Source organism: Phocoena sinus, chromosome 16 (genome assembly GCF_008692025.1).
Source record: "Phocoena sinus isolate mPhoSin1 chromosome 16, mPhoSin1.pri, whole genome shotgun sequence".
Taxonomy (NCBI): Eukaryota; Metazoa; Chordata; class Mammalia; order Artiodactyla; family Phocoenidae; genus Phocoena; species Phocoena sinus.
In genome coordinates this window covers 51,006,437-51,018,089 of record NC_045778.1, presented here as the reverse complement: position 1 = coordinate 51,018,089, position 11,653 = coordinate 51,006,437, and the positions used below count along the sequence as shown (strand labels likewise).

The window sequence follows — 11,653 nt, the reverse complement described above, 5'->3', positions numbered from 1 at the left end:
ATCTTGAGCCTACCCCTTGCACCACCTCTTGGGCACCTCCACTACCCCCCAGTGTACAAATGCTTGACCCCTGGGGATACAAGTATTATTACTTTTTGATTATTATTATCACTATTATTGCTTATCCTGGCTCAAAAAGAAAATAAATAAAAAGCTAAACTAAAAGAACTGTCCTTGGAGGGATGGGGGCAGTGTATTAGGACTCCAGCAACATCGCCCTCAAACTTAGGATTTTCACCTGAAAGCTGAAAATTTCTATATATTTGAAGAAAATCTTAGCCCTAATTGTGACCTCTAAAGAATTGAAACTAGTCATTTTCTATTCTTAATGGGGAAATAAACTGAATGAGGAAGAGGAATCTTGAGATGGAGGAAACGGGGGAAGGTTGTAAAAGGGAATAAATATTTAAAAAGTAGAGAGGTGAAGAGGGATAAAGGACATAAACTACAAAAGAAAAATATAAACAAGTTTAATGGAGACAAACTGAACAGGTATTTCTCTTCCTGACAGTACCTATGAATTGGGGGTCGGGCAGGGATGAGGTTACCGTTAACCCTTTCTTGTTGTAGTGTTATGGAGTGATGAGATGGGTGATGAGATTTTTGAATTTTTAAGATTTTGAATAATACCAAACTCCCCTTCCAAATTAGAAAAAAAAATTCTAATGCTTAAAAAAAGTTTTTAAGCGAGAAGTTACCTCCTTAGCTTTCATCGAGAAAATCGCAGTGACTGAAATTGGCAGTGACTTTTTTAAGCAGCCACACGAGAAAGTTTTCGGCCGCCTCGAAAATCTCGCGGCTACCGCCGGATGCTCCAAAGTCAAGATCCTCCGCAGACAGGAAATGCCTTTTCCAGCCCCAAGGTCTCCTCCCCGCGGCCCTCTCTATTGTCTGGAGAGATTTGTGTACATCCGACTGAAAAGGTTTCCCGCCTGCAACTGCGAATCAAAGAGCTGCTTCAAAAGAAGGGACTCAGTGGGGGCTTTCTAGCTTTTCAGGCTGACACTTGGCGCCCACTGTGTGCCAGGTATTGATGCCTCCTCTCAGGTGAGCCGCCCACCTCTCGAGGAATTGAGGCTGAGAATTGAGCCCAAGGCCCCCAGCCAGCAAGGGAGGTGGAGGGGACTCGTCGGCCTTACTTCCAGCCCTGCTCTTATCCACAACGGTAAGATTCCTGAGTAGGGTTCCCCACAGCCATATCTGAAGGGGTAGCTAATGTTCTGTAGACCTTGGACCTCAGGTATACTGGTGGGTGGGAGGAATCTCCAAAGTGCTTCTCATTCGGATTCAACAACAATACAAAAAAAAAAAAAAAGTATCAAGGGATAAAATCAGATTATATAGAGATTCCAGCTGGAATTTCATGAAACCCAAAGGGATGAAAAGTAAATGTTAGTACAACATCTGATTATTTTTACTACAAGATACCAAACTCCTAATTAGAAGCATCATGAGTGATTGTTTAGTTTTCCACATTTGTCCCATGCTGTCAGTATTCACATAAATATTACCTCCAATCACAGATTTAGAGGAGCATTAGATTTTAAAATCATTAGATTTTAAAGAAGAATCAAAAGGGTGAGATTTTGAGTTCCCATCGTCTTCCTCAAGGCAGTATAACTGGAATGGGGATTTTTGGTAAGTGTATTCTGTCCCCAGCTAAATGCATTTCCCCCAAGTCTAGATACATTTTCGTAAATCCCTGCCCTGCCCCCATTAACTAAAATGAATATTCACAACAATGAAACCACACACAGAAAAAAGGTTGTCAAAAATGTTGAAAGAGAATAGGTACTTTCACTATCAGAGATGGTTTCCTCTTTTCCCACAAGATGTCTTATCAGCCTTCACCCTGAGAAAACCATAAAAAGTAAGAAAAAGAAACCTTATGCAACAGTTCTCTAAATAAAATACTACACAGCAGCCTGGTCATTCCTAAAAGTGATGTTGTTTAAAGAGTCAAAGTACATCATCCAACAAAATCAATACCCTATTAAGTTAGAAAGGGTTCTGAATATCAAAGACTGACAAACTGAATAACTTAAAGTATAAGTACATGACCCAGGGGATTAATCACACACTGTCATGGTGAAATTAGGGCAATTCTTCCAATCATTAACGTTTTGCTTACAAAAATGTGCTTTTCTGTTTGTCTTTCTGCTAAATGATAACCGTTTTCAAGTTGAATCTCCTGATAAAAAGAGTTAAAAACAAGACAGGAGTTGTGCTGTAAAGGTCATACATGCTGCTTCAACATGAAATAGCCAAAAGACAAACAAATGAAAAATGCCTGGATTGTAGGAAGAATTTGTAAATACTCATTGGCAATCTGCAATGGGGCACTTTAGAAAACAGTTAATGCCAACCTGTGTCCTGAAAATACTGTACTTCCTCCAGGTAACATGCTGTGGATTCTTTTTTTTTTTTTTTTTTTTTTTAAATTTAATAACTTTATTTGACTACATGGATTGCACCTTAATACATTTAACAATTTTCCTACACTAAGACATTAAGTGTTTTTCTGTGATCTCTCACTGTTGTGGCCTCTCCCGTTGTGGAGCACAGGCTCCGAATGCGCAGGCTCAGCGGCCATGGCTCACGGGCCCAGCCGCTCTGAGGCATGTGGGATCTTCCCGGACCGGGGCACGAACCCGTGTCCCCTGCATCGGCAGGCGGACTCTCAACCACTGCGCCACCTGGGAAGCCCTGCTGTGGATTCTTGACGACATGTTTAGATTCAGAACATGATCAACTTGAAGAGAATTGGGAATAGCTTTAAATTGGAAAACGGCCTGGTTTCAGGGATTGTCTACTTTAAAACAAGATTTCACTCCTCAATTTTTCTAGTGCCAATCAATACATAAACCTGTATTCCTCTGCTTCATAGTCACGATACAGTTATTCTCAAGAATAAACATTAACCAGAGGTTATCTCCAGGAGCAAAACACACACACACACACACACACACACAGATTTCAGGATTGCTTTAATTCAATATTAGGCCCATAAGCCTCCTGTTCTCCCCAAACTCTGATACAGACAGTCCTCTTTTCAAATGAGACTGACTATGACCTTTGAAACCTTGATGAAACCTGTCAGGCAGGGACAGGGTGCCTGGAGCCTACAGATGAGGGGAAAGGAGACCCTCCCACTGGATGTCTACTTTGGGCTCCGACATTGAGGAGAACTGAGTTGGGAATTGGGGTGCTGGTAAGGGTCATGTAGATCAACTAGACCATCTTCATTCAATAGATGAAAGAACTGAGGCAAAGAACTAAAACTCCAACCCAAATCTTTAAACTTCCAGGCCAATGCACACCTCTCTGCTTCAGGACCCAGTACAAATTTTCTCAGAAATTAAAATTCACAGGTAAGGACTTCCCTGGTGGTCCAGTGGGTAAGACTCTGCACTCCCAATGCAGGCGGCCTGGGTTCGATCCCTGGTTGGGAAACTAGATCCCACATGCATGCCACAACTAAGAAGTCCGCTTGCCACATTTAAAAAAAGATCCTGCACGCCGCAAGGAAGATCCCACGTGTCGCAACTAAGACCCAGTGCAGCCAAAATAAATAAATAAAATAAATAATAAATAAATGTTTCTTAAAAAGGAGTCCCCTGTTCATTATTTTAAAAAATAGAATTATCTGAAAGTAGCAATATAGCAAGTTTGATGGAAAAAATTATTAAAATAAATAAATAATAAATAAAATTCACAGGTAATTCCAGGGGCCTTCTTGGACTCTAAGGAGGCAGGGTGTGACAACCCCCTAAGTGCAACGACTTTTTCACCCTCTTCATCTGAGTGCTCATGTCTGGGAAGCCACAGCCCTGGTCAAGCCAGGCCGGGGGCAGAGGCATTCCTTCACAGGACCTCAGCCCAGAGGCACCCAAATCCACAATAACTAGAGGCCTCCATGGAGGCCCAGGCTAGAGGACGGGATTTCTTTTTTTTTTCATTTTTATTGGAGTGTAGGTGATTTACGACGCTGTGTTAGTTTCAGGTGTACAGCAAAGTGAATCAGTTATACATATACATATATCCATTCTTTTTTAGATTCTTTTCCATATAGGCCATTACAGAGTATTGAGTAGAGTTCCCTGTACTACACAGGAGGTCCTTATTAGTTACCTATTTTATATATAGTAGCGTGTATATGTCAATCCCAATCTGAGGAAGAGATTTCTGGACTCCCCCCTCCCAGATCTGGCTCATCGTTTCCTGGAATGTCAGGACCCTGACGGCCCCAAGTAGGCAAGCAGCTGGGCTGGCAATACCTGGCCGGTCAGAAACCTCAGCCCACCCTTCCTCTCAGCTCCACACCCACCCCCAGCTCAGCACTTCATTCCTCCCCAGCTCACAATACCTCTTCCTCAGCCCTGCTCCCTCCCCTCAGCCAGGAACCCTGCGCCCACCTCCCCTCGTCCTCCTCAACGCTGCCACCCTCCTGTTCCCACACTGGCAGGAACTGTCAGCAGGAGGGGAGCAGGTGAGGGAGTGAGGGGTGAACGCGGGTCCCACCTGCTTTTTCCACACAAGGAGCACTTTAGAGCCCCAGACCAGCAGCTTGGGCAACACCTGGGCACTTGTTAGAAGTGTAAATTCCCTGGCCCACCCCAGACCTACCCAAATCAGAAACTCGGGGGATGGGGAGGGCAATGAGTTCCAACAAGCTCTGCCGGTGCTTCTGAAGCTCGCTGAAGAGGGAGAACCGCTGTCCTGGCACAAAGTACTCCCCTCCCCCTAAGCGGACCCCCAACCCGGGCTAGGCAGCCAAAGGATGACGCAGTGTTGACTCACGCGGGTCAAGGACGGCGGCCCGGGCTGCCCGGCCAGCCAAGGTGAATCGATGGCGTTCGGCGGCCCCCGCGCTCCGCCGCGGCGCAGCTGCTCTTCCCTTCCCGCCGCCTGGCGCGCCCGGGGCTCGGGGTCTGCTGGCGGGAGCCACCTCCGCTGCTCCAGACACACACACACCACTCCCCGTCCCCCGCCAACCCCCAGCAAACTCCCGGGGAAAGGCTCACATCTACCTTTCAGGTGCCAGCCCCAGAACCGCGCTCCCAGGACGCCAGGAGCCACGAGCCGCAGGAGCGCCGGCGAGAGGCACCGCCAGACGCTCCTGCGCCAGACCCCACGCCCCAGCCCCGGCCCCAGCGTCCAGCACCGCGCCAGTCACCCCAGGCGCTGGAAGAAAAGGTGTGGGTTTGTTTTAATCGAAGAATGAGAGGTCCAAGGAGGTCAGTCATCCCACCGGCGGATTTATTTTATATACAAGTTACTCATTTAAAAAAAACAAACCATTTTGGCCATGTCTTTTTTACAGTGAACAATTATATATACACACATTATAAACACTGTTTAATATAAAACACAATATCTACAATCTACTTACATTTAATTAATCTGCTACTTCTAGTTCATCTGTGATTAATTTTAGTCACTGATGAGTCAGTTTCTCTGCTTGAACTGGACTGTACTATCCCCTTAACACCTTGGTCAAACAGGTTCTAAGTGACAGTGCAAAACAAGCATTTAAGATTATCAACTTATATTGATTATATATCTCTCTGACGAAAAGAACACATACATCCCAGAGACAAGAGCTCTGAGATGGTTTTGGATTTAAGGCAGCAGTGTAAGAATGTAACAAAAAAGTAAGGAATGTTTCCTTTAAAATATTACAAGGCTGCCTGAATTGTGGGCCCCCTTTCCAAGGCATACCTCTGGATTTGGGATGCCCCTTTACTTTTCCGTTAAGTGGGATGTAGAAACAGATTATAGAAAAATCATTCAAGAAATTCCTATTAAAATCTTTAAAGTTATAACTTAAAAATTTAACAAAATGTTCAAAATTACTTTTTATAAATAGAAAAAACAAGTTACTTTTTTAAAAGGGGGTGAATTTAATCAGTGAAGAGTCCCTTTATCATACAATCTAAAATCAGTTCATAAACTATTTAAGTCAAAATTAAGGTTTCAATGTGTTTGTTATTTAGCCAGTGCACCACACATTTTAGGTTTCCAGAATACCCAAAATTGATTCCCTTTCTCATATAGTTTTCCGGTTCATCTATGGAGATTTTCTGTAGCAAATGTTATTCCAAAGCTCAGTTTTCTGAACATGCCAATGTCAGTGGTCATCATCCAGCATTAAAATAGCCTTTATCACCCTCGATGTCCACTTCCTGATCAGAATCCTCTGAAATCTCTGATTCAAGGTCTTCCTGGGAGACAGGGGAGGGCGAACATTGAGAGCTATCCAAAGCACCTTTATTCTGTTCACTGTCTTGCCTCTGGTCGCAGGAATTGTCCAAACTTTCCAGTTCTTCTTTTTTATTGTTTTGAGGGTTCTCCTGAATGAAGAGGATGAAAATGGAGATTGGTGGGATCATGAGATATGAAGAAGTGAGAGACATAAATCAAATGTCTTTTCATCTTCTACCATCTTTTTAATTTTTAGTTTATCAACTGCTTTCAGGTATAATATTTTTATTCAGAAAATACATACTTGTGCTTCTTTCTCACTTTGGAAGAAATAAAATTCCTGTCATATTCAGAGAAAGATTATACTCTTGCCAGATAAGAACAACCAATCACAAATATAAATGTAAATGTGTTATGTCAAATGAAGGCTTAACTCCAGCCCAGACCCATGGTCTCAAGGTTCTTAAAAGTTTAGGGAGAAAAAGAAATTAGATCACTACAGATACACACTCTCTTTACTCTTCAAATATTTAAACATTGCCAATTAACAAAGTCTTCAGACATTTAAAAAATATGAATGCTAAATAGTGAATTAAGGATAACGTTTCAAAATTATTAGATTGAATCCTTTTTTTATGCATTTTCTGGAGTAAGTTCACAAACATATACACACATAAATATGTGTAGCAAGTTACACAATCATGGCAAAGAAAAAATGCAGAACTGGAAGAATGTTGCTAACTGGAAAGAGAGACAAATATAATTTACTTAAAATCTGGAGGAAATTTCTGGAAAATATTCCCATATTACATAGGAACCACTGTTTTTAAAGTCCCTGGTAAACTACCTTTGACCAAGAACCAAATAAGTTAGTAAATTTTTAATCCTGTTTTTGTCTAAAATGCACATAGACACTATGAGGAAATATTATGATATACTGCTAAGGTTTTTTTTTCTAAAGCAAGACTATAGAATAATAGATTTACCAAGCTTACAACTATGTAACAAGTCACAAGATCAGATATTGAGAGGGAATCTGAAATTTATCGCTAAATTTTAAAATGCACGCTGCTTTCAATTTCCCCACTCATTATTGTTTCAAAAATATCTCATTTATTATAAACCGTACATAGACTGGCAAATGAAAAATTCAGCATTTGTCAGATAACTTTGGAGAAGACATCCAGATTAGGACATCAAAAACAAATCTTTAGCTTTAAGTCAACAGAGCTTCTTTAAAAACTGAATTAGCCTTTACTTTTTATCACATATTGCATAACAAGGTCATTGGAAGAAAGACTGTTAGAAAGTTTAAGCTGCCTTTCAAACAGGCTTGGATATTCTCTTACTGTTTTTATATTCAGTTTAAGAGCTAGAATTAGAGGGAAAATAATTTTTTAACACTTTGATATTTAATTCTTCTAAAAAACAGTGCAAACAAGACTTAAAAGTGTTTATTTCCTTATATTTACCCTTGAGCTCTGCCTAGTTTTATTGTGGCTGTGTAAATAAAAGAAACAATTTTCTCCCAAAGATAACTGCTTAAGTCATTTACTGTCAATTACTTTATCTTTCCTGCGTTAATTAGATAAACAACATATGGGGTTTATAAAACAATTAGCTGGGAGTTTTACTAGCCAGTGTGTGAAAACCCAGGCATAATTGATATAGGAACCGCATTAGGTGCTTTTAGCATTACTGCCGCCTGAACAACTCATCCTGAATTTCAGCAGGACTATTTGCCTTTTTAATCAAGGTGAAGAGGTTAAATAGTCCCTCAAATGACTTTTGCATACAACCTGTAACAGGCCTCGCATTGAGATAACATGATAAAAATATTTATTTCCATAGAAACAGAGCCATGTCAATACCTGTTTTAGTCTTCTCCATTTAGCGCGTCGATTCTGAAACCAGGTTTTGACCTACAGGAAAGACAGAAAGAAAACTTGCCAGGAGCCCAGAATCCCGAGGGACCTGGGGAGGAGGGGAGAAGCCGTTCAGGAGCTGCTGAGCCAAACAGCGATCCAGGCGCGCCAAAGCTCCCGGTGGCTCCACTGTCTCCCTTTTGCCCCGCGACCCACGCCCCAGGAGCCTGCCTGCGCCCCGCAAGCGAGCTCACCTGCCTCTCGCTAAGCTGCAGCATCTTGGCCAGACGCTTCCTCTCGGGCGGGGAGAGGTATTTCTGGGTCTCAAACTTCTTCTCCAGCTCGATGGTCTGGTCGTTGGAGAACCTCACCTGGCCGCCTTTCCTTTTATGCAGAGGCCTCTGCAGGAAAGGGCTCCAGAGCAGGGGTTTGCCTGCGGGCAAAAGCGACGGTTAGTGAGGGCCGTTTCTTAGTGAGGGCCCTGAAGCGGCGTGGCCCACCCCGGCCCTGCCTGCACTGGGGATGACAAAGACTGGGAGGGGACGCTGCGGGACACTCAAGCAGACACATTCACATATACCCCCTGAGACGTGGACCCAACACGCTCCCACCAATACACATCATACCCACAGACACAGGAACATCCAAAGTCACACATCTACACGGCATGTGCACAAAGATCACACGTGTATGCTCAAAGAAACACACCACCATCACACCCATGGCTAGATACAATCATTTTGATCCCCAATAGAACACCGACTCTAGGTTGAGCTTAAAATACCATGACCCTCTTTAATCAGTCGCTCTCAGAATTTATACACAACTTTTTTAGTCTAGAGGGCCTGCAGAGAGGTCCTCTCCCTTGGTGAACCGCACTTTCCAAATATCCGTTAGGTTGGGGAAGAGTGGGTCTGTCACACTAGCCAAGGCGTTGCTGCCAGTGTCCAGCGGCCTGGCTATAACGGAAGCCCTCCGGCCCAAGAGCAAGCTTCAGGGCGCGTGGAGCTTCCCATCCTGGCTGGAGGGCGCCGGGCCTCCTCTGATTTCACACCCGGCCGGTGGGGGCGGCCAGTTAGAGCCACCCCGTGGGCTATGGCAACATTTCCGTCAATGTGTTTCCTGTTGGTCTATCTCGAAAAACCCTTTGCTTCCTCCTGCACAGTCCCAGCAGTAACCCAAGGAAACCCAGGGCGCGCTCTGTGAAAACGTTTGCCCCCAGGCCCGGCCTGGCTGAGGGTCCCCCTCCGGCCCATAAGGCAAACAGAGCCGCACCGGGCCTGCGCCATCAAACCCTCAAGAATGGAATCAAAAACACAATAACTTAAAAAAAAAAAAAAAAGAACTAAAATATAATCCCCCCCAAATCTCTCTAGCGATGAGAAAGGAAGGTGGAGAACTGAGTGAGGGACCACACCATAAAACTGATGACATTAAAATGTCAATTAATTAATATGTTAGTTGTCTCCAGGGTGCCTGCAGAAGCTGCCAATAACAGAGTAGATTTTAAAACCCTGGTGGCCCAAGGCAAGGAGCCCCGTTTTATTTAGCCGGGGGCACCAAGGGCCACCCGGAGTGCAGATCACGGGTGGCTTATTTCTTAGGCCACTCACTGAGGGGACAAGTCCCGCAAACTCTATACGGCCAACGTGTCCGCGCTGCCCTTCCTATTCCAAAGACGTGTGGGTCAGTCCGTCCGTCTGTCCGTGGGTCTGCAGGCCTGTGCTAAATGCTTTGAAAGTTGGCAATGTTGTTTTTTCGAGATTTTGCTTACGTCAGGATTCAGACTGGGGCAAAACAGCCTCAAAAAAAAAAAGGGAAGCAACTGGTTATTTTAGCTGCCATAAAGTCACATCCCACACAGAGGAAATGAACAATATCAGAAAAACGGATCCCGGCTATCAGAAGTCGAGTGTTTCCTGAATTTGTCTGTATTGAGGATGTCGATAAAATAATCAGCAGCGTGCACTACTCCGGGGGAAGGGTCTGCTTCATGCAGCCAGGAAAACACTTAACAGCTTCTGAAACCAGATTTACTCCTATCGAGAACTCAAGATTTCCTGTATGAACGGAAAGGGTCAGGCTCTTTCACTGCACAAGCTTGTTGAACCAGGTCCAGCCCCGTAACCACCCCGGCCCGGCAGCTATCCCTGCCCCGCGGGGGCGGCCCGGGGCGCTTTGGCTCTCCCTTCCCAGTCCCTCCAGCTAAGGGAGCCCACCCGGGCGACACGCGACCCCAGGACTCCTCCAGCTGCCGGCCCCAGCGGCAGCGCCCGAGGTCCGGCCCGGGCCCGCGCGCCCCGACGCCTGCAAGGTGCAGGAAAACCAATCTGAGTCATGGTGCGGGCAGACTGGGCTGCCCGCCGCCGGGGCCCGCGCCTGCCGTCCCCCGCGCGCGCCCGACAGCCGCTTTTCAATCGCTTTTGCCACAACTTTCTGTTGCCTCCCCTCCGCCCCCGCCGCCTCCTGGGCGCTGCCACCTGCCGGGTGGCGCCTTTCTCGCCGCCGCCCGGGCTCGGCCCCGCCATGACCCCGGCCGCCTTACCCAGGGGGTCGTGGCGGAGCAGGGCGTGCGTGTAGTCGTTCACCGACCGCGGGAAGGGGTACAGAGGGCCCCCGAAGCCGCCGGGTCCGTAGGCGGCGGCCAGCGCGGCGGCGGAGTGGTGCGAGAAGGCGGGGTGGATCGGCGTGGGCTCGTATACCGGGGTCCGGTAGGAGGACACGAGGCTGGTGAAGGAGGAGTTGGGGGACGGCAGCGTGGGCGTGGGGGTGGGCGCGGCGGGCCCGCGACCCAGGATGTCCTCGATGTAGAAGGGCGTCGGGTGCGCTGGCTGCAGCAGCGGCGTGGGCGCGTACAGCGGCACCCCCAAGGCGCCCGCTGCCGCCGGTCCGGGGTGCGGGTACTGCATGGCTCCGCCGCGCTCCGGGCCCTCGGAGAGCTGCCGCCCGCGCCGCGGCGCTACATTTATCCGCGCTCCGCGCTCCCGGCTATAGGCTCTGCCGACTGCGGGGTGGGGCTGCGCTCTCTGGCCCCTTCCTGCCGCTGGGCCCTGCGGCCAATGGCGCGGAGCCCCCGGAGCCGTCTCCCGCCCCCACCCTTGGCCCGCCCCCGCCGGCCGAGGTCCCCGCCCCTGGGACGCGCTTGCTCCCAGGCTCTTAGGACCCTAAGCCCGGCTGTACCCTCGCCGCCGATGCTCGGGGCTCCAGGCACCCTGCCCCGGGACGCCCTCGAAGGAAGCCCAGGGCCGCGTCCGTCAGGCGAGGCGCGAGGCAAGCAGCTGCCTGGAAGGCGGCCTCAAGCGGCCCTAGCCCCGGCGGCGAGGCATCTCCGCCGAAACTCGGGGGCACTAGTCCAGGCCCGGGACCGGGGAGGCGGTAGCCGGCCCAGGCAAGGGGCGACTGGACTCGGGGCCCGCAGGCGTAGAGGCCCCAGGTCGGGCCGCGCCTTCGCAGGCCTGAGAGCACCCTCCGTGGTCAGCGCGCTCCCTGGAGTAACGGTAGCATTGGCTGTTGCCCTGGGCGTCTCGGGAGTGCTCGTAGCGGGAGAGAGTGCCCTGGGATCCTGGGGCAACTCCAAGGAGAGA

At 47.6% G+C, this 11,653-nt stretch overlaps 1 protein-coding gene across 1 annotated transcript; it reads right to left on the bottom strand.

Annotated features, from left to right (window-relative positions):
• Positions 1 to 5,237: 5,237 nt before the first annotated feature.
• Positions 5,238 to 11,072, bottom strand: HHEX (hematopoietically expressed homeobox). The gene is made up of 4 exons (XM_032609240.1): positions 10,615 to 11,072; positions 8,324 to 8,502; positions 8,076 to 8,126; positions 5,238 to 6,353 (listed from the first exon to the last, which is right to left on the bottom strand). The coding sequence occupies exons 1-4, from the start codon at positions 10,976 to 10,978 to the stop codon at positions 6,141 to 6,143; spliced, it is 807 nt and encodes a 268-aa protein (XP_032465131.1). The 5' UTR covers positions 10,979 to 11,072; the 3' UTR covers positions 5,238 to 6,140.
• Between the last annotated feature and the right edge of the window lie 581 nt (positions 11,073 to 11,653).